Source organism: Rutilus rutilus (assembly GCF_951802725.1).
Source record: "Rutilus rutilus genome assembly, chromosome: 11".
Classification (NCBI taxonomy): Eukaryota; Metazoa; Chordata; class Actinopteri; order Cypriniformes; family Leuciscidae; genus Rutilus; species Rutilus rutilus.
The window spans coordinates 14,406,257-14,433,846 of NC_140216.1; the positions used below are offsets into that span (position 1 = coordinate 14,406,257).

Below are 27,590 nucleotides of genomic sequence, written 5' to 3' on the forward strand. Positions count from 1 at the left end.
GGTGGTTGGCTGAAAACTCTGCCTTAAAACCAAGTATTGTTTAACAGATATTTAGAGTTTTATTATTTTGTTTGTTCGTTTAGTTTTTTCAGAGAAGTTACATCTCAGTTTCAGCGTCATCAAAAGACTAAGCATTAATAAAAACTTTTTTAATGGATATAAATAATAGCCATATTTCTACCTTTCCTTTTGTGGTAAATATTAGCATGTTAGCAAAAATGTTCATGATGGCGTCCAGTTTATATCACCATTCATCCGTATTTACTATGAAAAATTCACCCCATTATTTTCCTAAAAAGTGGGCTAGAAGCTCACTTTTTCTTACCGCCCTCCTTTACGCTAAATATAAAAGTGTCTCATTATCTCTAGCATGCGGCTAATTGAAAGTAGTGTATGTATATTGTGAATATGCCTGTATAGTGGTGAAAGGCTCTGAGGACACTTTAGTATAATTCTCATCCAGGTATTCAGAGCCATAATTTACTTTTTTTCTTCTTCTTTTTCTATGACTGAGACTTTTTTGCTATAAGTTTATTAGAGAACTTACTAAGTGGTTCCGTTAGACTGCTCCGGGTCCTTTGTACTGACACACATACTCATCCACTCATTCACCTATCTATATAGGGAAAATGAGAGATTGTTAAATGGGCTTCTTTCTATAGAGGGGCTGACAGGAAGGAAGTGGAATAATACACTTTGCTTTCCCAATGTTTTAGCCAGACACTAGTACTCTGTAAGGTTATGCCATTTGGCAATCTGCCGCCTTGGGTTGTCACAGACTTCCCTCCAGTGAGTCACCCCTGATGGAATGGGGCTCTGACCACCCAGAACCAGGCGACCCACAACCTCATTTTTCGTGGTGCGGTCAAAATCAATGACCAGAAACTCCACAGAGATGTCCGGCATTAGCTCAGTGGGAACATCGTAGATAAAGGATTCATTGAAAACTGGATTGAGTGTGCATTTCTTGACATGCGTCTTCTTCTTGGCTATGCGCTTGCGGCCGTAGAAGACGTTCACTTTAACATAAGGGTCTGTAGGTAGAGAAAAGAAATAATGATGTGAGAGGTTAGATACTGATACGTTTTTGGCATCATCATTTGGATTATTTGAGTATCTTCACTCTTAAAAATAAAGATTTGTTTTTGGCGTCTATGGTTCCATGTAGAACATTTCACGTCCATGGAACCTTTCCAGGGTTCTTCAGATTATTAAAATGGTCTTCACAATAAGAAAAAAAGCGGTTCTTTAAAGAACCGTTCACTAAAAAAGGTTCTTTGGGGAACCCAAAATATAATATTTGCAATCCCCCTATTTTGAAACCTTTATTTTTAAGAGTGTGTATTTTTGTGTATATGTGTGCTGTGCACTTACTGCCTGAAAGACCACTGATGTCCATGGTTGGTAGGTGTTTGGCCTTAAGAACCACCACATTAAGCCTGTGAGTAACAGGATGGTAGGACAGTGAGACCAGCAATTCCCCGCGACTTTCACACTATGGAGAAACAGAACAGAAATTGAACAAATGCTTATAAGCATACACAAAAGTCCATCAGATAAATGACTAAGGTTCATAGTGATGAGCCACCCGAGATGACCTGTCGGTGATCATACAGGACTGATGTAAAGGGATTGCCCCAACGACTCATGATACTCAGCCCTTTCAGACTCTGTCCCATAGTAAGGTAAGCCTAGTCCAACTATCCATACTTCCCAGAGCAGTGCCAACAAGAGGATGCCTATCACTTTTTGTTGTGGTCGAGACCAGCTCTTTCGAGTCCAAAGCCAAGACTAGAAGAGCGTTGATTCAGATACAATACAGAGACCTGAAGAGGGTGTGAATGATTCAGGCAGTGTAAATAAGTTCAGGGTGAATAAAACCTGGTTTTGCATCAGTGTCACACAGTGTCACTCCTGCGGAGAAACACGATAGCACCATAGAGTGCATCATATGCACAAATCGGCAATGAGTCTGACTCAAGGCCAAATCCAAATGCTCCCAAGTCCGTGACAAAGCCAAGACCATGAAAATATGGTCTTGGAGCTCGGACTTCAGGCAGAGGCCGGTCTTGAGTACTACAACCTTGTCCAAGTGCTTCAATGCCCATGGCCATCATAGCCAAATCAGTGTCTGATTGTTGAGAGACCTAACGGTAGCCTACCCCTGATTCCGGGACAAGGTAGGGTTTGCAAGTTATAGGATTAAGAGCTAAGGAAGTGTTGCAATACAGGAACACTATGTTCTCCTGGCACTCCTGACCTCTGGGACAAAACCAGACTAAAAGTAAAATGTTTATTTGGAAATTATCTTTGGAGGGTCCCCTGGTCAAGAGCAGGGGTTTCAAATCCTGCTCCTGGAGGACCACTGTCCTACAGAGTTTAGCCCCAATTAAACACACCTGGACCAAGGTAATCAACATTTACTAGAAATTTACAGGAAGGTATGTTGGGACAAACTGTAGCTAAACTCTGTAGGATCTCCGGAACTGAAATCGGATTCAAATGACCAAAAGGGTGATTGCATATGGACTGCTGGTGTCAAGTCTTCAGAAATATTGGCAAGTACCTTCTGTCCGCAAAGTCAGGGTCCTCCAAAACTCTAGAAGCATTGGGAGTACAGAGGCTTTCCTTTCAGTATGCATAGGGGGTCTTATTCCATATGTTACATCTCTGATAACCTGGATGAAGTCATTAACCACCTTGGGTGCTAGATGAAAAACCTACTTTATCTCCTAGACAGTGAAATGGAAGAGAGAGCATTCATGGCAATTACACCAGAGCTTGTCCTGCTCACATGATATATTAAATCGCCTCTTATTCTCTAAGTGTGAGGGAGAACTGCAATGGTGAGCCATCTGTGCACCTGTCAGTTCTCCCTGGGAAATGGTGATCAAATGTTCATGTGGGTAAGCAAGGTGGAATAATCAAAGGCACCTGTCCATTGTCACAAGAGAAGAGGAGAAAAAGAACATTGGCATCTCTGCAAGCCATGCTGCAACTCCCAGAGGACATTCATTTCTAACCCTGTCTCTGCGAATACAGTCTTGCAATCTGACACTTATGAGCACTGAAACCTTCAGCAACAACCACCTAAAACAGCTTAAGGAGACTTTTAACCCAGAATATTAATCATGAGTTATTATGATCTGCCTCATAGTAATAGCAAATTGTGATTACAGTTATACAAGTTCCAAATGTAAAACAGTTCCTACATGTAACGGCAAGTTGTTTAGCAACAAGCAACCAAATATAAACTGTCTTAATGCTTTCCTCATTAAGTGTTTATGTACTTTGAAAACAGCTTTAGATATAAATAAAGCCACTTATTGCCAAAAAGACCTCCTTTTCAGTACTGTTCTTCACATTTATTTCTGGTCTACACTGCTACAAATAATTGTTGCCTTATTTTCCAGGAAAAATTATCGAAATACTTTTGAAAAGGTTTTCAGAGAGTATATCTTGAATTCATTTTCAAGATGTGCCAAATAGTTTGACCTTATTTTAAGGTTAACCCTGCCTACTGTTAGATTTAAGCTCAAACCAAGAACATTTACATTTATTTTAAACTGTTTAAATGGGATAAGAAGAATTAACAGCTATTTTCTTTAAAGTTTTATTGTCTTATGCAATTTTTCGACTCATGTAAATGTATCTTGTTTTTAGGATGTTTAGATATTTGTACTGGACAACAAGACAAAAATACAGACTGAAAAATAAAATGATGAAGATTTACATTTTTAGGGCTGTTCTGTTTTATTCTTTAAATAGCATATTGTGACTGCTAATATTTTTGGCTTCTTTATCCGTGTTTTTCCTCAGTCACTTTTTTATCCAAGCATCTGCTAAATAAAGAAATGTAAAAGTAAAGCTGTTTCTCTTCTCTTCTCTTTCTTTGAGAGTAAAGATTCCAGTCCTGCTCCTGGTCATCACCATTGCAACTTGAATTAGGAGGCATCCTGGAGCTAAACATGGACTTAAAACAGCCTTCATCTTAATGTGAATGTCTGTAAGTGTTTGTGATTTTCTTTTTAGCTGTACAATGAGACACAGTCTTTATGGGTGACTGTGTTCTTAAATTTCTTTTGATTTGTATTTTGACCATAGATCAATTTGAGGGGGGGAGGGGTAGATTTCCTGTAAACATTTGACAGGAATTTACAGTATTAAACAGTATTATTTTACAATAAAGTACTGTAGTCAAAATCTACAGTGAAATCAATCCATGCTAGGTTATTTTCTGTGAAATTGCTGTGAAATTGTGCAATTATTAACCAGGAATATACTGTCATTTTACATACAATGTTACATCATGTCTCACTTGTATGCTATGCTTGTTGAGATTTTATGATAATCCAATTTATCCATGCAAGGAGTCCAAATAACTGGATTTAACAACTGAGTAACACTCAGGCAGAGGTGTAAAGTCCAGGGGTCAGAAAGTGAAAGTCCTGCCATATGTTTATTCCACCCATGAATTGTGCTAATTAGCAAATCCAGGTGATTGGAACACAATACTGAGGAGGACTTTTACTTTCTGAACTTGGACTTTACACCTCTGCACTCAGGAGATAAACTTGTAACACAACCATGTAAACTTTACGCACACATTACTGGACGAATAACTAGTGAGAACTTGGTGGTTTCTGTTAATTTCAGGATTTGCTGAAGTTACATAAAGGGATTACACTTTAGATACTGTCAATACATTGATATTGTATATTTAAGTGTCTATTCAAATACAAATATATACATGAATATTTTAAAACAGACACCTACGAATTTGATTGAGGTCACCCTAGCTCCTCTTATTCTGTTCACATTCATTTTCTTTCTCTTCCATGAAACTAAGCGAGCGTAACGAGCATGGCGCTGCCGCAGTATGTCACTCACTCCTCATAATCACCCATCTCTCTCTCACTGCACAAACTGCACCCCATCTGTTTCCTGAGCTTTTTCTCCTTCCTTCTCTCCCATAATCCTCTCTCTCTCTCTCTCTCTCTCTCTCTCTCTCTCTCTCTGTCTGTCTGTCTGTCTGTCTTTCTCTTGGCGGAATCGATTGTCCACCACTCCCAGCCAACACCCTAATGCTCCTGTCTTGTGGAGCCATAGGCACTGATTCAATTTAAGATACTCTCTTTATATAAGAGTACAAAGCAGACAGGAAGTTCTCTGATTTGAACAAGCTTACTCTGCATATTCTGTGTACTGATTTACAAAGAGGGAACACAAGCTCAAATACTTATTTGCCTTCAAGCACTTAAGATTTCCTGTGGCCAGAGAGAATGAGATTATGAACATCGCGTATAATGCTATTGTTCCTGTTTTGATGGAAATACAGCAGTGTATTAGACTATGATTACTTGTTATGCAACCACTTTTAACAGTGTTCTGCTTGTGTTTGAGTGAAAATGGTTGCAAAGCCTTCATCATAACTCAGTCGCGCTCTCTCTCTCTCTTTCAATAGGTGTTCACTAAGCCCTCTTTTACACCTGCTATCTGTCTTGTGTGACCTGATCATCACAGGCAGAAAATCAGTGCTCTAAATATAGGTGTAAAAGAGGTTCAAAACATTTTGTGATCACAAATTATAGTATTTTTCAAGGTGGTCAAAAATGCATGTGATCACAGTGGAGTGTAAACACTGATCTGCTCTAATGTCTCTCGGACATTACAGTAATGCCTAGTCACCTCTCAATCATCCATTACACTAAAACAGAGGGTTTAAATTTAAAAGATAGGCTTTTAAACTTTACTTTACAAGATAAATATGGGAAAAACCAAACACATAAGCCTGGTGAGAAGTCCCACATCAACACACAGTTGTACAGATCATGTAAAGCACATCTTAAGTTCAGTTAACACAGATGCCAGTATAAGGAAAATATCACTAATAACTAAAATAACAATGAGCATTCCACTTGAAACTGGGGTATATTTTAAGCAATAGTGCGGCAAATGCTTTGTTTAAAAAAAATTGATATCAGTAAGAATTATTATTATTATTTTTTTTATTTTTTTTATCAGGGATGCATAAAATTGATCAAATGACAGTAAAGACATGTATAATGTTATTCCATTTAATGTTCAACTTTCTATTCATTCAAAGAATTGACAATAATAAAAATGTTTCTTGAGCAGCAAATCAGCATATTACAGTAATGATGCTGAAAATTCAGTTTTGCAAACACAAGAATAAATGACATTTTAAAATATATTACAATAGAAAATAGTTATTTCAAATTGTAATAATATTTCAAAATATTGCTATTGTGATATTATAATATTACTGTATATAATTTCGGGGGATGTTCAGCCTTGGTAAGCACAAGAGACTTCTTTCAAAAACATAAAAAATCTTACTGACCTTAAACTGTATATACAATAGTTAAAACACCAGAGACCCTCCCTTCAAAATACAATCACAATTGGTTACAGGAAACGCATTTTCCATCAATAAAAGGCATCAATACCATCTGTAAACAGGGGTAAGAAACTACAGAAGCATAGAAAGTTTCAATAATTTTCATGAAGTGAATAACTGAAGATATATGCTTGTTGTTTTGTTTGTGAGTATCATTGCTAATGATGTGAGTAGTGCTAGTTTCCAAATGGTTGTACTGATGGATGTCCCCCCTGCAGTCTGTAACCTTTATGGCTACACTCTCTGTCTACATAATGCCACTTTAATGGGCCGTGGATCAATAGACGCTCTCACCACCCATAAAGCCCAGCCCATACATGTAAGGAGCACAATGGTATACAGCAACATAATATAACATCTATAGTATGAAACACAGGATGATTTTAGAAGAAAGTATGATTGATGTTTGTCCATGCAAAACTATCTAGGTGGTTCGGAGTGATTTTCGAAGTGGTTTATAATTCCCCACCCCCACATCTAACTTCCCATCATCACTTACAAAAGTAATAGCAACCTTTACTTAACAAAACTTGTAAAAAAAAGTGTGCTGAAGTGTGCTTAACTGTAATGAATGTACACTTGTAGTGTACATCAAATCTTACTTTGCATTTTGTAATAATGTTAAATTGAAACTTTTATTTTAAAGTACATTTTAAATAAAGTTTTTAATATTTGGTCATTTTTTAAAGTACACTTATTTTGATGTGTAGACTGACATACTAAAGCACATGTAAAGTACTTAGTTATAATTTTCAGTGTTATTCGATATATATATATATGTATACACACACACACACATATATATGAATCTTCTAAGAATAATGTTCACAGTGCGTTGTTTACAGTGAAGTAATTGAATGACTCGCCATGTGTCCTTATAATAATATTGTATTTTTGTAAACTGCACTGCACACTAGTGAATTGACATTTCGTTCCACTGCATACTTGTACATGCCTGTAATGACAATAAATGTTCTCTAATCTATTCTCTAATGTAATCTTTGGCCCTGTTTACACCTGGTATTAAGATGCGTTTTGTAGACAAAGAAGACACATTCTTGTTTATACCAGGCGTCTCCTTTGTCCACTCTTTTTGTCCACCTGATTTCCTCGAGGGGACGGGTCTATGGGTGAGTAAAAGTATGGGCTTTCTCCTGATCTTTTGATCTAATGGACGAAATAAGCTTGTGTAAATTTACATTTGAACGCGAAAGGAGACGATGGAAAAAACGTACAGAGAGCAGCAGCTTTCGTTCCTGCTCTGACAGCCGCAAGACCATGGCGAATGAAGTGAGTGCATGTTAGAAATCAGGAATGATCAGAGAACATTGTGCTTGGTACATTTTAAGTGTACTTCTTTTTCACACTAACTTGAATAAAAAAAGCTTCCCCTTAAAACCACTTTTTTAATCTGACAGTTACAAATGGAAACGTCACGAGTTCACACTAACATATAAGTTAGAATAAATATAGAATAAAATATGTGTATTTGGCGTGCTGTTCAAGGAGAGGCCTCAGAGCTCGGAATTTGGCCCGAATCCAATGCCCCCCCCCCCCGGAATAATTAAGAGTGAGGAGTTGGGGTGGAGGATGCTGGAAAAACTGTCATGGAACAGAGGCAAGTCGGCTCAATATATAAGCCTCCTCTCGTGCTAATTGGGTAAATTATCTATATGTAATCTTCCCGAACTTTGTTAAAAAAACATCATATCAGGAAAATCAGACCCTTCCTGTCAGAATACGCAACACAGCTACTCGTCCAAGCGCTTGTAATTTCGAAGGGCGAATTAGCGGGTCTTCCCAACCAGCACGACTAAGCCTCTGCAGATGATCCAGAATGCAGCAGCTCGTCTAGTCTTCAATCAGCCTAAGGAAACCCATGTCACACTCCTCCTGATCTCACTCCACTGGCTCCCAAATTGTGTCTAGAATCAAGTTTAAAGTTCTAAAACTGGCTTTCAGGCCTACCTCAACCAACTACTAAAAATGTATGCTCCCTCCCGCCAGCTCACTGAATGAGCGACATCTCGTTGTTTCCTCACAATGAGGCAAAAAGTCACTTTCCAAAACCTTCACTCTCTCTGTTCCTCTCTGGTGGAATGAGCCGCCAATCTCACTCAAACTACTGAGAACATCACATCTTTTAAGAAGCAGCTGAAGATGCACCTATGCACCAATGCACTCACACACACACACAAACACACACTTTTAAAAAATCTGCATTTCTTCTCTTCTCTAGCTGGTTTCCTAATCTAGTTGTCTAATAAACCTGGCATTGTGTACAACAAGGATTGCCGGCTCTAAGATGAATGCTTTGTTCTTTTGTAAGTCGCTTTGGATAAAAGTGTCTGCTAAATGCATAAATATAAATGTACAAATGCAGCTAAAAAGGTCTCAAAAATTATATATCCTCTAAAATGCCAAAACAAAAAAAAGGTTAAAAATGTCAACACAATAAAATCAACACCTCTGGGACTCGATCTCAAGGAAAGCTGTGGGATAATAGCTTCAATTAACTGGAATTGATGGCAGCGCTATCACTCTGAAACTGCTTGTATCAATCACATGCACGCTTAACCTGGGGCAAAGATCTCAAAATCTTTTCCTTTACCTTATTTCCTATATCAGGTTTATGTCTAGAGAAGCTGGAGAAAGCCTTTCACCCACAATGACTGCCGCTAACCGTAAAACATCTAGGGAGATCCATAAAGGTTCCAGCAGCCATCTCATGGGAATGATTAAGTTTAACGATTGCTGCGTCGAAAAACAGCAGAGGAATATGATGCCGTTTGCAGGATCAGCAGCACCCTATACTGATGTTTTCATGCTTCCGAATGATTTAAGTGTGGTTTTATGAAGATTACAGACATCTAAGGCCACATACACACTGCAGCTAAATTCGGTTGTCAATTCACCTTTTAGTGCTTAATCTTGTTCTGTACACACACAGTTTTGTGATATACAGAAGTGACAACTGCATTCTACAAACATTCTGCAAAAAAATCACAGGGCACAAGGTATGAGCTTTGACTCATTCTCATGGCCTGATTTTGTTAGAAAAAAACAGCGAATAAGAATAAGCCCAAAATAAACAGTAATAAATCCAAATGTTTTATATGAAAACAAGACAAAAATATCGCGACTTGCACCCCCTTACAAAAAAATAAGTATACTACATAAGTCTTTAGTCGCTGAAATATTATTTTGATCATAAATACTAAATACCAAACACACAAGACGGCAGAATTTAAGGAGTGAGTCGTGTTCCGTTCCGTTAGGTGATTCACTTCTAAATTTAAATGCGGTTCTCACTCCTGAAACTTTACAGTGTGTACGTGGCCTAAGATATCCCACAATCCTGTGCAAGGTCAAGAAACACCCACCTGTGTGTTCCTCTTGCTGATTTGCTGGGTGATATGGGCTCGTCCCGTGCTGGGGTCTACGCCCACCAACGGCACGACCGCCTCCCCAATGACATCATCTCGTGCAAAGCGATCAAAGCTGAGCACCAGGAAGTGAAGCGTAAGCTCGGGCAGCAAGCTGTACGGGATGCCGTAGAAGGTGAACGTCTCGTCAAACACGGGCTCCAGAGTCTTCCTCAGTACACGTGTCTTCACCCGGTGCTTCTTCTCGGGTAGGATGGTCATCTTCACGTAGGGGTCAGAAGTGCCCGCCTGTTCGTCCACCGCGGGGAGTCCCTGCGCTCCTACGATAGTGACAACGAGGGCCTTCTTGGGGAAGTTGTAGTCAATCGCCAGACTGAGCGTTCCCAGAGAGGGTGAGTTGAGACTGTAGGGTGATGCCGTTTTACTGGGTGCTTCACTGCTGCTTCCTGAGCTGCTCTCCATACAGCAGTAGTCCGCCCGGATGGGCAGCGCCCTCTCCAGTCTGGGAGGACCCATAGGGGGGACCAGGTGGTTCATCTGTAGGTGCGTGGTACCACCTTCAGGATCTGCATCCACAAGGAGCACGTCACCGTTTCGGGATCCACGACTCCATTCTCTTAACAAGGAACTCGATCCTGAGCGTTGGCCAACCCGTACAATCTTCTTGTTGTTGCTGAGGGTCTCGGGGTAGATGCTGATGCCTTTGAGCATGTGGATGAACTTGTAGGGGGGGTCAACGGGTGGGTCGTAGGGGCCACTGGTCAGCTTGTATGCACCTGCCATTTGACGATATCGCCGCTGACAGCACGTCCACAGGAAAACGGCCACTGTCACGGAGACAACCAAGACCCCTGCACCCAGAAAACCTGCCAGCACTGGGGACACATCTGAAAGAGACAAAGACAAGAAATTAGATCACCTCTTGGGGAAAAGAAATACATTTAAACATACTTTTAAAAGGGGTACTTATTACAGAATTCATATATTTAAGTATAATTATAAATATATATATATATTTACAGTGCAAATTGAATGTAATGTTTTTGGGCACTTAATTGCATGTTGATTGCAATTAAATGGAAATGAATTATAGGTTAAATGTATATTAAAGGCCCACTGAAGTGCCTTGAAGCGTGCAGCATTATTCAATGTGTTGATGTAATTTACACTACAAGTGCACATTCAATACAATTAAGTATCCTTATTTTTCACAAGGGACATCGACATCATGATTATAAATTCAAGAAGAAAGTCTCGAATTCACATCTTTGACTCTTTGACACTTTGACTGACTCTAGATTTGACTTGGACACCAAATTCGGGACTCGAGAGAAAGTGTTAAAAAAGTACATTTTCTGAATAACATGACATTTAGAATAAAAGAGAGTCTCTTGACACTATAGAGAACTATATGAACATGTCTGCATTCATGGTAATAAAATATACTTCTGCAAAATACAGTACTAAAGCAAACTACCTTCTGTGACCTTGAATAGGCTAAATAAATAAAATAAGATCTCAAAGCAAAGCACAGAAACAGTTTCTACCATCAGACTGCAGATTTAAGATGCACAGAATATTGCAGAAACAGAGCAAAGCGAAAGTGATTAAGTTACTAATTAAATATACTTGAACTTGGGAAAAGGCCATCATTTTATTTTTTGTCTGTAATGTGTTGTTTGTACTTTTAATATGCATTTTGGATATTTATATAGAAATTATTTTCAATTTGTTATTATTTAATATACTTCCATGTTGTGTTGTCTTTTGTCTATTCATGAATCTATTGAATCATCAGATTGAGGTAAGAGACTAACCCAGTTAGAAAAGTAACAGTAACAGGGAAGAGAACGCAGAAAAACAGTAGCAGTGCTTCAGGTCAGTACAGGCAAATGTAAAAACATGCATATGAAAAAACAGCACAAAAAAAGATTCATGGAGTATAGATAGTTGTTTGTGTGAGAAAAAAAGCTCACTCAAATTAAAAAATGAGCTTTCTAGGTAGGCTATTGAAATGATCCGTGGTAATGCAAAACAATTTTCTGGGTATTTTGCAGGATAATTCTTGCTCTTGGCTGCAGCTTGGATTCTTTCCTGTTTAATTCATGACTGTTTGTTTCTTGCTTGCTTCACAGCCATTTGCTATCTAATGGGGCTGATGCTGAGCACAGCAGTTATATTTATGATCACGGATTCTTTATTACAGCCCACCAGAAGATCCAGCACAGCAGTAACATTCACCTGGCTGGAGCATTTACTGTTTTTCACACAAACCTAATCTCAACACCCAGACATCTCTTCTGTTCCATTAAAGGTGACAAAACTGACACTGCCAACAGAATCTGGTCATTTATATGGCTGTCATATCTGGCTCATTAAAACAATTCCCCTGAAACTTTCAAATGTCAGAAACAGACCATAACAAGCTTAACCGAAGCTGGCAGGTGCTTCTTTTGCCCTATGCTGCAGGGCATTCAATTAGGAAACATCACACTGTGGGCTCCCTTTGCCCAAACACCTTTAATAACAGACAAAGTAGCATGCCATTGTCCGGAGGGCTCTACACATGGCTTTAGGACAAAATGATACAATCACCACCCATTTTACTTCAATAATATTTTATTAATTGGGATCTGGATAGTTCTACAAAAGTTGGTGTTTGGCCTGCGAATGCTGACTCTGATTCCAACAGGTCAACCATGGCATTCAGAGGTCAAATATTCCGCTGTCGCCCGTCATATGGAGTTTCTGAGTTGGGGGCGAGTCGGTGAGAAAACGTGGGACAGAATACAAATTTATGATTTTTTTTTTTCATTTACAATATAAGACATCTACAAGTAAGTTGCATGTACAAATTACCATAATTGAGCAAGCTCAATAGAATATATAGCAATTATATTTGCAGCACCTTCTTAAATTGAATAAAAATATTTAGCAAAAACGCAACCAATGCACTTTATTCATCATTTTGTAGATGAAAATATTTTAAATTTTATGTAGAAAATATACAATATCGCCATTTTGCTTTGACTAAAGTGATTTGAATGGTTATAATTACAACTTCAAAACTCATAAATATGAACTTAGGAGGACTTGAAAGAGCGGACTTCGGTCATTACTGCAGCATTGTTGCAGTGTCTTGTTAAGTAGGTTGATTGTTTTGGACATTGTTTCTTCTTTAAAATAACAAAAAAATACACAGAAAAATAAAAACTACAATTTCTTGTACATATTTATTTATTTGTATTTATTACATAAACCACTTTTTTGATGGCTGATAGACAATATATAATGTGATATCACACTATTTAATATAAAGATTGTAAAGATCTTGTAAAGATTGTAAAAAGAATTCTGCCAAAATAAAAGTCGACAGCTATTAACTATAAATTATTGCATGAACTATTGATAAGAATATAGAAACTTACAACATTAGCCTAGAAAAATGGCAAAATAGCTATTTGGTCACTGGTTAACCAATAAGCTTGCACGGCCTAGATGACATCACCAGAAAATGTGTTGTTTTAGAGAGATATTACCTATTGCTTTAGAGATAGAGCATTTCATGTTAACTAATGAAAACGAACTCGTTAATTTTGTGTGTAGCACAGTAAGTTTTAAGATTGCTTTCTTTGAAAGATTCGCTGCCACAGACTCCATTTTCTTTGCTATTCCCTCTGCAGTTTGCTTTGTCTGTCTCATTCCCTATTCTTTTTTGTTGTTGTTATATTCATTTCACAGTCTTACACCCCTCTTTCTTTGACCCTTTCTCCTCCCTTCCACTTCTCTCATCTTTTCTTTCCTCTTGCCAAACTCCAAAGGCCTGGGTGGTGAAGTGTTCAGGTCGCCGTGGCAACAACAGGTCCCATTCTTTCGTCATGCCGGTCAGAGCTGATTGGAATTCTAAGTTGGGCCCGGGTTCAGTGAGCTGATGAGAACAGGATGTGCTCTCCTGCTCCACACAACAGCCTTAAGGAAATGCCAGCCAATGGGAACACAGAAACGAACCACATGCCCAAGCTACAAAGTACAACAATAAAGTTTAGTGAGACAAGCCACCTGCTGAAAATGTCATTTTTTTTTCTTTTTTTTTAAGGTTCTTTATGGCGAAAAAAAAGAGAGTTTTTTAATGAAAGGTTATTTAGGGACTCCAAATGGTTCTTCTGTGGCATTGCTTTGAAAACTCTTTTGGAACCTTTATAGAGTGTATGTCACGAAACATCCCAGACAAATGTGTCGTTTGTAATTTAAAATAATAATAAATCAGACAGAAGTAACTTTATAACCAATCAGCTTTCTGTTGGTCTACATGGCCAATTTGTGTGACCAACGTGCGCAATTTTTGCTAAATTCCAGATCATGTGGATTCCTTTTGAAATTTGACTGAACAGCTATAAATGTGACTAAAGCTTGTTTTCAGAAGAGCGTTGGAGTTTTTTCCCCAGTTAAGACGTTATATGTGCTATATACAAAATTTCCGCCGAAGTGTTACTAGTATCTGATTTCCCATATAGTTTGTTTCTGGAAATAAAAAAGTTGATGCAATGTAAAGTATTTGCTCTGGCTCTTGTTTTCAATGATTTTGTTCCATTGTTGTGCCTGTTGTTGTTGTCTGTTGCCCTTGTCCCAGCAGGATGTAACGGTTGGTCACTGTGGTATTTGTCCCGCCCCTCATCCACTGTGATTGGACGTCTGGGTAAAGAGTGACAGTGATGATCGCTGCGTTTTACCCAATGTTGAACTTTCTTCAACTCTCGGCCACCAGAAAAAAACGCTCCCATTAACAAACGCGGTACTCCCATTGAAACCAACTGGAAATATATGCTAGCCTAGGGGGAAAATGCTTTGGTGGACACTTATATTATATGCAAAAAAATGACCTCAATTGTACTTGTCACAATTTCTTACTTTTCAACATAGCTAAGATTTATTTAACTGATTATCATAATAAAACATTTATTAAGTCTCACTAGTCTCCTTTATAAACTATTACCAGCATGAACAAACACACACCCACTCCTTCACCGACATAGCATTCACCACATTTCATACAAGATTACCGACAGCATAGTTTGTTGCTTTAATGTAAAACATCACTAATGCTCTGCTGGCCTCAATCTGAGAGGAAGATAGTGTACTGCATTACCAAAGAACTTGCCTATTACTGCAGCTTACCGACCACTCGAGAGTGACTCATCCAAGACTCTACAGGTTTCCTGAAAATGAGGGATGAAAACCAAAGACCTCTATTAAAATAAAAGATTTAATTTAGGCTGTTAGATAATGAATGATGGCTCATGGAAAACTTGCCAACATGGTTGCCAAGGCGTTGCTAGGCAGTGTTTATAGAGTACAGTAGTTGGGTTCCGGAAGTAAAAACTCCATTCATTTTCCCCATTAGGAAATTTAAAGACAGACCACCTGTGATCTAAGAGGTTGTTAATCCATGGCATTTAGTTCTGCTGAAGCCGTCAGCATGTGTTATTTTAGTTTATTTTTTTAAATAATCGTGTTTAACAGTGGAATTCCTGATGAAGAAACTACATTACACATACAAAATAATTACACCAAACAGAGAGTCAAAAAAAGCAACAAGCTCCAAAATAGCTCTTTAGCTCCGCCCCCAATCCCATAAAGCGCTGCGTATGACGTGATTGAGTTGATCTCACTATGCTCTCAAAATACTGAAATGTTTGTATATGCATATTCTGCAATTTATATTTCGCCACCGGTTAAAATTAGATTATGCTGTTTGCAATTCTTCATAGGATTGCAGTTCTTTCCCTCACTAAAACCGTTAAGTACACAGTATTGTACATTAGCAAACTTTGTATTGTTGTTGTGATTCATGTGTAGTGTTGTGGTTCATGGCTTATAACTCTTTAACCCTCTGGTCCTCTTCGCGTGTCGGTCAAAAATGACATAATTTGCTTGTTTTTTATTTAGATATTTATTTATTTATTTATTTATATAGAAATTAATGTACTATATTTCAGTTCGATAATGTATTTTATTTAGTATTTTTAGGGGATTTTATGGTACTAAATTATACTTTCGCTGTATTTATAATCCATTTATTCTCTTTTTGAGCATAGACCTGAAAATTACATTTCCAACTTAAACTGATATCTAAAAAAAATTCGCTTCCAGTAACATTTTATTTGGCCGCAGTAACAAAAGTTTTCACTAGGTGAAATTCATCTCCCATTCATTTCCTATGCATTTTTGTCCTATGAGTACAAGTGAGACCTGTTCAAATCATGTCCATGATTTTTTTGTGTGTTCACACATTTCACAAATCAAAGATTTTCATTCATAAATGACCGAAGAGCACCAGAGAAAAAAATAACTTCCAGAACCAGCACAGATGAAAATGGGTGCAGGTACTGTTGCACTCTATTAACATAATGCTAGGTGGTTGCTAGGCTAATCTGGGTACTTAATTATGGGACCTTCGTTCATTTTCGGAAAATAATGTTATGAAGCAACGGGAATAATTTTTGCGCGCAAAAACAACAACAAATATAACGACTTTATTGACCACATTCTCCTGTTGTTAAAGTAGCAAACACAGTGCAGCGCTTCCGGGTTCTACATCAGAACGCCGCCTCAGTATTGGCTGACGCTGGTCATGTGATTTTGTTGTTTTTTTGGGCGCAAAAAGTATTCTCGTCAATTCATAACATTAATGTTGAACCAATGTAGTCACATGGACTATTTTAACAATGTCTTTACTACCTTTCTGGGCCTTAAAAGTGGTCATAACGTTGCAGTCAATCAGAAAGATTCTCTCGGATTTCATAAAAAATATCTTAATTTGTGTTCCGAAGATGAACGAAGGTCTTACGCGTTTGGAACGACATAAGGGCGAGTAATTAATGACAGAATGTTCATTTTTGGGTGAACCTTTTAAGTCTCTATTCTGGTCTCTATAGGTAGCCTTGTGAAAAAGAGGTACACTAGCATACTTTTAAAAAGAATATGAATTATTTTAGAAATAATATACTTTAAAAGCATGCGCTTGAGTACTAACTGAATGTAATGATTTCAGATTTGTGTACTTTAGAGAGCGCTTACATGCAATATCGAATAAAACGACAGTTGTAATTATAATCAAGTCCTTTACAAGTGCTTTAGTATGTTAGTTAACACATCAGAAGTGTACTTCTTAAAATCAAGACAATTCCCTTAGGAACATAACAGGATGTAACGGTTGGTCACTGTGGTATTTGTCCCGCCCCTCATCCACTGTGATTGGACGTCTGGGTAAAGAGTGACAGTGATGATCGCTGCGTTTTACCCAATGTTGAACTTTCTTCAACTCTCGGCCACCAGAAAAAAACGCTCCCATTAACAAACGCGGTACTCCCATTGAAACCAACTGGAAATATATGCTAGCCTAGGGGGAAAATGCTTTGGTGGACACTTATATTATATGCAAAAAAATGACCTCAATTGTACTTGTCACAATTTCTTACTTTTCAACATAGCTAAGATTTATTTAACTGATTATCATAATAAAACATTTATTAAGTCTCACTAGTCTCCTTTATAAACTATTACCAGCATGAACAAACACACACCCACTCCTTCACCGACATAGCATTCACCACATTTCATACAAGATTACCGACAGCATAGTTTGTTGCTTTAATGTAAAACATCACTAATGCTCTGCTGGCCTCAATCTGAGAGGAAGATAGTGTACTGCATTACCAAAGAACTTGCCTATTACTGCAGCTTACCGACCACTCGAGAGTGACTCATCCAAGACTCTACAGGTTTCCTGAAAATGAGGGATGAAAACCAAAGACCTCTATTAAAATAAAAGATTTAATTTAGGCTGTTAGATAATGAATGATGGCTCATGGAAAACTTGCCAACATGGTTGCCAAGGCGTTGCTAGGCAGTGTTTATAGAGTACAGTAGTTGGGTTCCGGAAGTAAAAACTCCATTCATTTTCCCCATTAGGAAATTTAAAGACAGACCACCTGTGATCTAAGAGGTTGTTAATCCATGGCATTTAGTTCTGCTGAAGCCGTCAGCATGTGTTATTTTAGTTTATTTTTTTAAATAATCGTGTTTAACAGTGGAATTCCTGATGAAGAAACTACATTACACATACAAAATAATTACACCAAACAGAGAGTCAAAAAAAGCAACAAGCTCCAAAATAGCTCTTTAGCTCCGCCCCCAATCCCATAAAGCGCTGCGTATGACGTGATTGAGTTGATCTCACTATGCTCTCAAAATACTGAAATGTTTGTATATGCATATTCTGCAATTTATATTTCGCCACCGGTTAAAATTAGATTATGCTGTTTGCAATTCTTCATAGGATTGCAGTTCTTTCCCTCACTAAAACCGTTAAGTACACAGTATTGTACATTAGCAAACTTTGTATTGTTGTTGTGATTCATGTGTAGTGTTGTGGTTCATGGCTTATAACTCTTTAACCCTCTGGTCCTCTTCGCGTGTCGGTCAAAAATGACATAATTTGCTTGTTTTTTATTTAGATATTTATTTATTTATTTATTTATATAGAAATTAATGTACTATATTTCAGTTCGATAATGTATTTTATTTAGTATTTTTAGGGGATTTTATGGTACTAAATTATACTTTCGCTGTATTTATAATCCATTTATTCTCTTTTTGAGCATAGACCTGAAAATTACATTTCCAACTTAAACTGATATCTAAAAAAAATTCGCTTCCAGTAACATTTTATTTGGCCGCAGTAACAAAAGTTTTCACTAGGTGAAATTCATCTCCCATTCATTTCCTATGCATTTTTGTCCTATGAGTACAAGTGAGACCTGTTCAAATCATGTCCATGATTTTTTTGTGTGTTCACACATTTCACAAATCAAAGATTTTCATTCATAAATGACCGAAGAGCACCAGAGAAAAAAATAACTTCCAGAACCAGCACAGATGAAAATGGGTGCAGGTACTGTTGCACTCTATTAACATAATGCTAGGTGGTTGCTAGGCTAATCTGGGTACTTAATTATGGGACCTTCGTTCATTTTCGGAAAATAATGTTATGAAGCAACGGGAATAATTTTTGCGCGCAAAAACAACAACAAATATAACGACTTTATTGACCACATTCTCCTGTTGTTAAAGTAGCAAACACAGTGCAGCGCTTCCGGGTTCTACATCAGAACGCCGCCTCAGTATTGGCTGACGCTGGTCATGTGATTTTGTTGTTTTTTTGGGCGCAAAAAGTATTCTCGTCAATTCATAACATTAATGTTGAACCAATGTAGTCACATGGACTATTTTAACAATGTCTTTACTACCTTTCTGGGCCTTAAAAGTGGTCATAACGTTGCAGTCAATCAGAAAGATTCTCTCGGATTTCATAAAAAATATCTTAATTTGTGTTCCGAAGATGAACGAAGGTCTTACGCGTTTGGAACGACATAAGGGCGAGTAATTAATGACAGAATGTTCATTTTTGGGTGAACCTTTTAAGTCTCTATTCTGGTCTCTATAGGTAGCCTTGTGAAAAAGAGGTACACTAGCATACTTTTAAAAAGAATATGAATTATTTTAGAAATAATATACTTTAAAAGCATGCGCTTGAGTACTAACTGAATGTAATGATTTCAGATTTGTGTACTTTAGAGAGCGCTTACATGCAATATCGAATAAAACGACAGTTGTAATTATAATCAAGTCCTTTACAAGTGCTTTAGTATGTTAGTTAACACATCAGAAGTGTACTTCTTAAAATCAAGACAATTCCCTTAGGAACATAACAGCACAAAATAACATTACACCATTAAGTAATTAAATTAAATACGGGTTAAATAATCCGTAAAGGATGAGCAATAGTAATGCTTGCCTTACACATTCAATTTCATTTCAGGTACCATACACCCCAGAAAAACCTCTCTGAGATGTTTGAAATTCCTGATTGAAACCAGCATCTTTGATACAAAACTGTATCTGTAATTTTTCTATAATGTGACCCTGCTGGCTTTATATTTCCTGACATTTTACCTAAATTATTCTTGTTTTCTCTTTAATGTCTTTTTTCCACCAACCCGCCAGCCTCGGTCGACCCACCCTTTTTCTGTCCACACAAAGGCTGCACCCCTCGCCGCTTCAACCACCCCAGAGGGATTCTGGGCCAGATGATGTCACTTTTGGTTGCATGTTTTAAAGCCAGCTGCTTCTGTTGCTTAGAAACGACCCCTCCGAGAGAAGAAGCACAGGGAAAGAATCATTTTGCCAGCTGATACACTCAGCTCTCGCTCTGGTGAATTGCTTCATAAATTATAAATTAGTGTCAATATTCAAACTGAAATCTGACATACTAGGTAATAAGTATCTAAATGATCTCTGAAATAACTATTAGCAGTGGATGCTCAAGCTAATACTATTACTGTTGTTCATATTTTAGTAATGGATTGAACAAAATCCTAACCATAAGTATTACACCGCACCGTTTCTGTTAATGAGACCTCATATTATGCAGATTACTGAAAAATGTGCTGTTACATTTCAGTAATAGTAATTTAATCAAACGTGTGCACAATGTGTGCAAAAATCCCATAGATTTACATTAAAGGAGACTCAAACCATAATCCCTTATGAAAAAGAAGGGTGCTTAATTGTACTGAATGGCTTTTGTAGTGTACTTCAAATCTTAAAAGTATATATTTTTTATATAATATAATCTTAATGAAATAAAAGGCCACTTAAGTGCACTTAAAGAGTGCACACTTTCATTACTGTTTCTTAACACACTTAAATACACTTTTAGAAAGTGCACTTTGCAATAATGTAACATTTACAGTTTTACTTTAAAGTACAATTATGTTTTAATGATATTTTGTCATGCTTAAAACAAGTACACTTATTTTGATGTGTTGACTGACATACTAAAGTACAAAAACGGAAATATTTTCCTTTGCATTTTTCACGTACAGACAACACTACTGTCTAAACGATCCCGTTCGCACGGATCCGTGAAAACGATTAAAACCTGTATTATGCTGCCAGGCCAGTAGTTGGCGATGTCATTTTGAAACGAAAAACTAGACTGAACACATACACATGCACATGACGTCACTGTTTTCACAAATTCACATTTTTGTAGATTACACAGAGACAATAACGGTATCGTTTTCAAAGTTTGCATTTTCGGGCATCCCAAACAGCATTGCCGTGTAAATGAACGGCCAAATTGCATAAAAAGTTTTAATTTTTTTTAATGTATGCTAAAGTGTGCTTTCTTTTCACAAGGTTCTACAAGCTAGAATATCTGGTCTTCTGGGTGATCGAACACCCAATCAACCACTTAGTAACACACTAAAATAACTCTAAACATAACAACGCCCTGGCAACCACCCAGAACACCCTAGCAACTACTTAGCAACATGCTAAAAGAACTCACAACACCTTAGCAAACACATAGCATAGTGATGGCAACTTTATCACAGGCAAACATCTCTTAAAAAAAAAAAAAAAAAAAATTGTAATAGGTGTATTTTTTAAAAATACCCATTAAATTAGAATTTAAAATCGGACTAAAATGTGTGGTACTTATCTCAACAGAGATTAATGTACGTCAGCACGGCTCATTTTTCAAAAAACCAATACATTACCTGCGCCAAACACACGACTGATTATGACACACTCCATAATGTGCGTCAGTTGCACAAGTACACACAGCTGTGTGTGCTGAATATGAGTGTGTTTGCGTGTGAGCCCACATGATTAATAAGCTGGACAAAATTGCCCACAAATGAGAAATGATCCCATTGTCTGTAGTCACCACTGAGCTTTACAGCAGGGTGGGGTTTGTGATGAGTAGAAATTAAGAGAAAGCAAGATAGGAAAATGATGAGGTTAAGAAAAAAGGATGTGCTGGTCACGAAGCGGACAGGTGTGGATAATGATACTCAGCACTGCCAGATTCTCAGTTTTCACCATTTCTTTTGTTTATGCTTATTCGCCACCCACAGTTTTGCTCTCCGTTCAACAGGATCACAAAGAGGTTTAGTTAGCTGCCATATCAAGACGGTTCGCTCTCTATATCTGCTGTCAGTGGTAGAATGTCAGTACCAGCAGGGTGAAAATAAGTATCGCCAGTAGTCGTGTTGTAGAGACACTGTGTGCTGGATTTCAACAGGGACAGAGAAGACGTGTCACTCTGACACCAGTCACACGCATAAATCAACCCATTGTTCAGTCACTGCAGCTTCACACACCCTCTACACACACAAGAGTGAGAGAAAGGCAGAACAAGACATATACACTTAGATACCAGATATGTGTGATAAGCTGAGATCAAATCAAGGCTAGAACATCACTTCAAAGCCTCTTAGTCTTCAAAAACAACTCTTCAATTGAATTATTAATGTGTTGTTTATTTTTACTATGCACAGTTTGCAGTAAAAAGAGTTGGAACATGATTCGTTTTAATTGCCATAACAGTCCAAAATTAATAAAATAAAAATTCACATATTTTCAAAATGAAATAAAATACCTCTCCATTACACACACACATGGCTGGGTCTGAGCACATTCTGCAACACTCCCTGAATTACTGAAATATGTCTACAAAAATGTTAACCTTCATGTAGTAACATCAAAATTATTATTATTTATATATTTAATAATGTAATAATTATTACACAATTTAATCATATATTTAATAATTTAATTCATTAAATATTATCATAGAATCAACCTAAAAACATTAGGATAGACACTAAAAAAAAAACTACATTTAAGCGTTTAACTTTGCTAAACCAACAGTGTAGGTTACAGTGTATAATAAAATACACACTACTGAGATAATCATTTCTGAGTGTTATGTTACCAGTAAAATTATACAAATTTTAATCAGACTCATTCAAGTAGCGTGACATATGTATCATGTATCATATGTATGTGTATCATATGTACTTTTGCTACCAATATTAATAATCCCAACTAGACTGTGAATATCCATAAAACAAGCAAAAGACATATGCTATTAACGTTTGAGACTTGACCTGGTCACCTTCCTTCCTGAAAGCACTTTCTTGATTCTATTTTGCCCGTTAAAATAATGTCCTGCAAGGTCATTCGACTCTCTGCCTAATCAATGAAGGCAATGTTATTATCTGAGAGCACTTGACATTTGATTAATATTGATACAGCCTTGAATTCAGAAACCATGCAGTTTCTTGTTTCACTATTTTCAATCATTTACACCCTGTTAACCAGGTGTGATTTGTCTTTTCACAATGAAACCAACAATGCTAAATGAAGCAACAAAATCAGAACATAGTTGCAGTGTAATATACAGTTATGTAGAATGGGATTTGGACCAATGATATTCCAACGTGGGACGGAGCCACCCAGTGAAACTAGAAAGCAAGCTACCAACAATATATCTAGTTTGTGGCATCGATATCTGTTATCGCTTATCAATTTATCATGTCGGACCTGACTAAGACACAGTGATAAACAAGCTTGTTTGATGTCATATATCAGCAATCTATATAAAGCTACCAGTCCTTGTGAAAAGTGCACGTAAACATACATTTTAAAAGTACTTATTAATACAGAATTAATATAGTTTTAAAGATTCTAATTAAGTGTGTAGCCTAATGTTTTCAACACTTAATTGCATTATAGTACGTCATGTATTTAAATATATTTGTAATGATAAAGTAAATTAAATTAACTTTAAAATAATGTCGAATTACACACTACAGTTAAAATTAGGCTATAATTAAGGACTTTACATGTGCTTTAAGTATGTTAGTCAACAAATCAAAATAAGTGTACTTCTTTAAAGCAGATAAAAGATCATTAAAACACACAGATTTAAAATGTGCTTTAAAGTAAAGCTCATAATTTGACATTAATACAGAGTGCACTTTTTTTAAAACATAGTCATGAAAGTGAACTCTCTTTAAGTATTTACGTGGCCTTTTATTTTATTGATATATCTGCAAGTATACTTTTAAGATTTTAAGTACAATTGTACATTCAATACAATTATGCACATTTCTTTTCCATAAAGGTAATCAGCAGGATTTCCAAGCAGCAATATATGTTTTAGTGGCTTTGTTTCTATTTCTGTGGTGTTGTGTTTGATTGCCTCACCCACCATCTAATCTCATCTGTCTAAAATCCCACTTCACAACCGTACATGCACACGCATCCAACATGTTCTGATTTTCTATTGTCCTGTCACATCATATCGAATTTTCTCTTTGAGAGATGACTAGGGATGCAACGATACCATTTTTTCAGAACCGATCCGATCCGATACCAAAAATTCTGAGTATCGGCCGATACCGATCCGTACCGATACCAGCGCAGTTTTTTTTTTATCAAGTAGAATTTCTATAAATGTTGAACTGATAATAAGAACTGAAAAAAGAAAACCAACAACAAAAAATATATGATCATAATCTGACATAAATGCTATTATAAACTAGATTAGTGGATAATTCAGCAGTAAAATTTAGTCTAGAAAAATTACGAGTGCACAATAATTGTATAAAATTTGAACATTTTGTGAAAAAAAAATGTTTAGTGGGGAACAAATTAGAGACAATAAGTGTAACACTAAATCTGGTAAAACTTTACACATTGCTCTTTGTATTGTTGTAAAATACATTCATGAAAAACAACAACAAAAATCAAAAATATAAATTATTTTATAGCCTACAATAAAATTGAGACATTTTTTAAATGTATAGCACAGCTGTTTAATGAGGTAGCAACATAATAGATAGGACAGAACAAGAACGGCTATTGATAATCTTTCATTGCGTCACTGTATTATGATATGAAAGGCTCCAATGCAGTGCGGCACAAAGCGCTTATGCGCATCCCGAGCGCAGAATGATGCGCTTGAAGCAACACGAGTCACAGCGCGCAGCGCGTCGAGTCCGCATTGAAAAGTTTATAGCACAAAGAAAATACATATTGATGCGTAGTGTATTATACAGTATCTATCTTTGCAATAGTCTATTCAGCAATTTCTTTTAACAGTTTTAAATTTCAGTTACTGTGCGCGTGAAGAACAAATAGTGCTCTGACTTTACTCCAGTGTTGTGATCTAACAGACACCCGTAGAAAGTAACATGATTAAGGTACAGCAATAAAGTTCAGCAAGATAAAGTTGTTTTATGCGAAACCATAGACCTTTATCTACAGATCAAGTATAATAATAGTAACACTGAATCATCTTGGAGAGAGTTTCATCGTGTTAACTGTTGTAACCGAACGCGACGCGCTGTTTGAATGCTGAATGACTGACAGCGCAGCTGAGGGAAACGTTTACGTGATCTTGAATTTAACGACTTAAATATTAATTTATATCTCACATTATACTATATAATGGCTTCAGAACACTTATAATATTGTGCACGAAAACTTATGGTGCTTTATAATGTTTGTGTGCCTTTTGTGGGGCTTAACAATAACACAGAATAGTATACGCACAATATCGGATTTGGATCGGCCTTGTCTGACCGATACCCGATCCGCCAAAAATGGCAGTATCGGAGCCGATACCGATACTGAGTATCGGATCGGTGCATCCCTAGAGATGACAGACAAATCACTGGAAAATTGTAATACTGAAGGAGTAAAGGGTTTTATTTCCGTCATGGCTTCAGAAACCCTAAATCTGTGTTTATCTGGCTGGACTAGTCCTGGTTATTTTCTTCTCGAGCACACATCTTGCTGCTGATTCTGTCTCCAGGCAACTCCCACGTGGTGGTTTGTGATCCAAGATGCCTCAGACGCGTTCCTAAAATACTTGACCCAAACTACATCACACGCATTCACCAGGAAACGCGTCAAAACTGCCCACCTCCCCCAACGTGTGATATAATTCCCCTGAAGACTAACAGCAGATAAATCTGACGGTTAATGATTTTAAAACCATTGATTTTAAAACCATTGAACAACTTAAAATGTAATTTTGAACTCAGATATTAGATTAATGGGATCATGGTTTATTTTTCACTAAATATTCTGGACAGTATGTTCATTATTGATCTTTTTAAAAATAATTGTATATATTTTAGTGAGTTGGGCTACCATGGCAAGTAACAACAACTATTTATAAAATAGACAGAATATTTTAATATTCATTTTTGCTATTCAAAAATGAGTGGTGTTTTTGACGGTTAAGACTCATATCATACCTATTCAATCCTGTTAAAATCATATAGGCTATGCTCCGTGGTATAAAAAATAGGACCAATAATGATACTGTGATGACAAATAAAATGTGGGAATAAATTCTTTGTGGCATGTCACAAATTTGATATTTATAATAATGGGAATAGCATGTAGGGTACTGGTAGCCTATACTTGAAGCTTATACAAATGTGCATTATATAATGTCTAATAATAATAGCCTATAATGTTTTATAACACAGCCTCACCACAATTTTAATATATTAGCCTAAAATAGGGACCGAATACACATGCATAGACCTTTAAATAGTAATATATGATATCATCATGTGTTCATTATACATTCATAACAGGAATAGGCAAGTAATGTGTAGGTTAACTGTGGTTACCATCCCTTCTGAAAACATGTAAGCCTAATCGCAATACAGATTGTATTATATATCATTATGAATATAGCAATAATACATGATGTATTGAGATAAGGGCACAAACTGATCCAGCTGACGCCTCGCGCAGTGAACAGACATGACGTCATTCACACGCAGTGTCTTCAGGGATGCGAGAGTTTAGTGTATCTAAATAAGTAGGCCTAAATTTATTGCTACTTTGAGACTTATTCAAATGAAATAAACCATCACATGACGCAGCATGTGTGTGTACATAAACACAATCTGTCTCAGGTGAATCATGTAGGCTTCATGTGCGTAGCCTATTTCCGGTGCTGCACTTTACACTTGATTGGTGAAAATTAAGAATTTCAGTAGCCTATCTATTATATTATCAATTACCAAAATAACTTGCCCTAACTCACTATACATAAGCCTATAAAGTGGTAAAACAGGTTATACACTACATAAAACATACTACCCAGAAAACATTCCTCAGAATATGTAAGCTATTTAAAATAAAACATAAATCTAAAATCTGACTCCGAAATAAATTAAAAAACAAATAATACTTATGTCGAATCATTTAGCCTAGTAACACCATCGCAGTTTCAGTAGCGATAGCCTACTATACAGATTCAGTAAAAGCCCATCATTACGTAAATATAGATAGACCCATTCACTTACCATAGGTTGGCTTTAAATTAGTCATCTCGGCCATTTTGAAGTCCATTGTCTTGGTTGTGATCAGAAAACAAAAAATAAAAAGCAAAGGGAATGAAATTCTATTTTATTTCCATGAATTTCTTCAGGCCGATCCTCCAGCTGAATGGGTGGCCGAGCTGTAGGATGTTTTCTTCTGTGCCTGCGCGCTCTTCAAAGATGCGCTCGGTGACGCGCCCGCGCTCCCGCCTCCTCCTCCTCCGCTCCAGATGCTAGTGTGATGGAGAGACTGTTCACTGCAGAGCCAATGGGTGGAGCATGACGTACAGCTCCCCCTCTTAAAATGTAATTTGGGCGTAACGGGTGGGGCTAGGAGGTCCAACCACACCCTAACCCTACACATAACCATATCCCTCCTCTCCATCCATTCAATCAATCAATAGAGACGGAGCTGGGCTAGGTCAAGCTTCACCCATGACGTCCAGAGAGGGGGAGCTGGACGTAATTTGGCTCTGCAGCGCCAACTGAACTTTTATTTAAATACAAGCCCTTCAGCGT

General features: G+C 37.1%; 1 protein-coding gene across 1 annotated transcript; it reads right to left on the bottom strand.

Moving 5' to 3' along the window:
• On the bottom strand, window positions 1-27,309 carry syt11a (synaptotagmin XIa). The gene is made up of 4 exons (XM_084424022.1): window positions 27,057-27,309; window positions 9,805-10,694; window positions 1,375-1,495; window positions 1-1,034 (listed from the first exon to the last, which is right to left on the bottom strand). Exons 1-4 carry the CDS (start codon window positions 27,100-27,102, stop codon window positions 724-726), a joined length of 1,368 nt encoding a protein of 455 aa, XP_084280148.1. The 5' UTR covers window positions 27,103-27,309; the 3' UTR covers window positions 1-723.
• Between the last annotated feature and the right edge of the window lie 281 nt (window positions 27,310-27,590).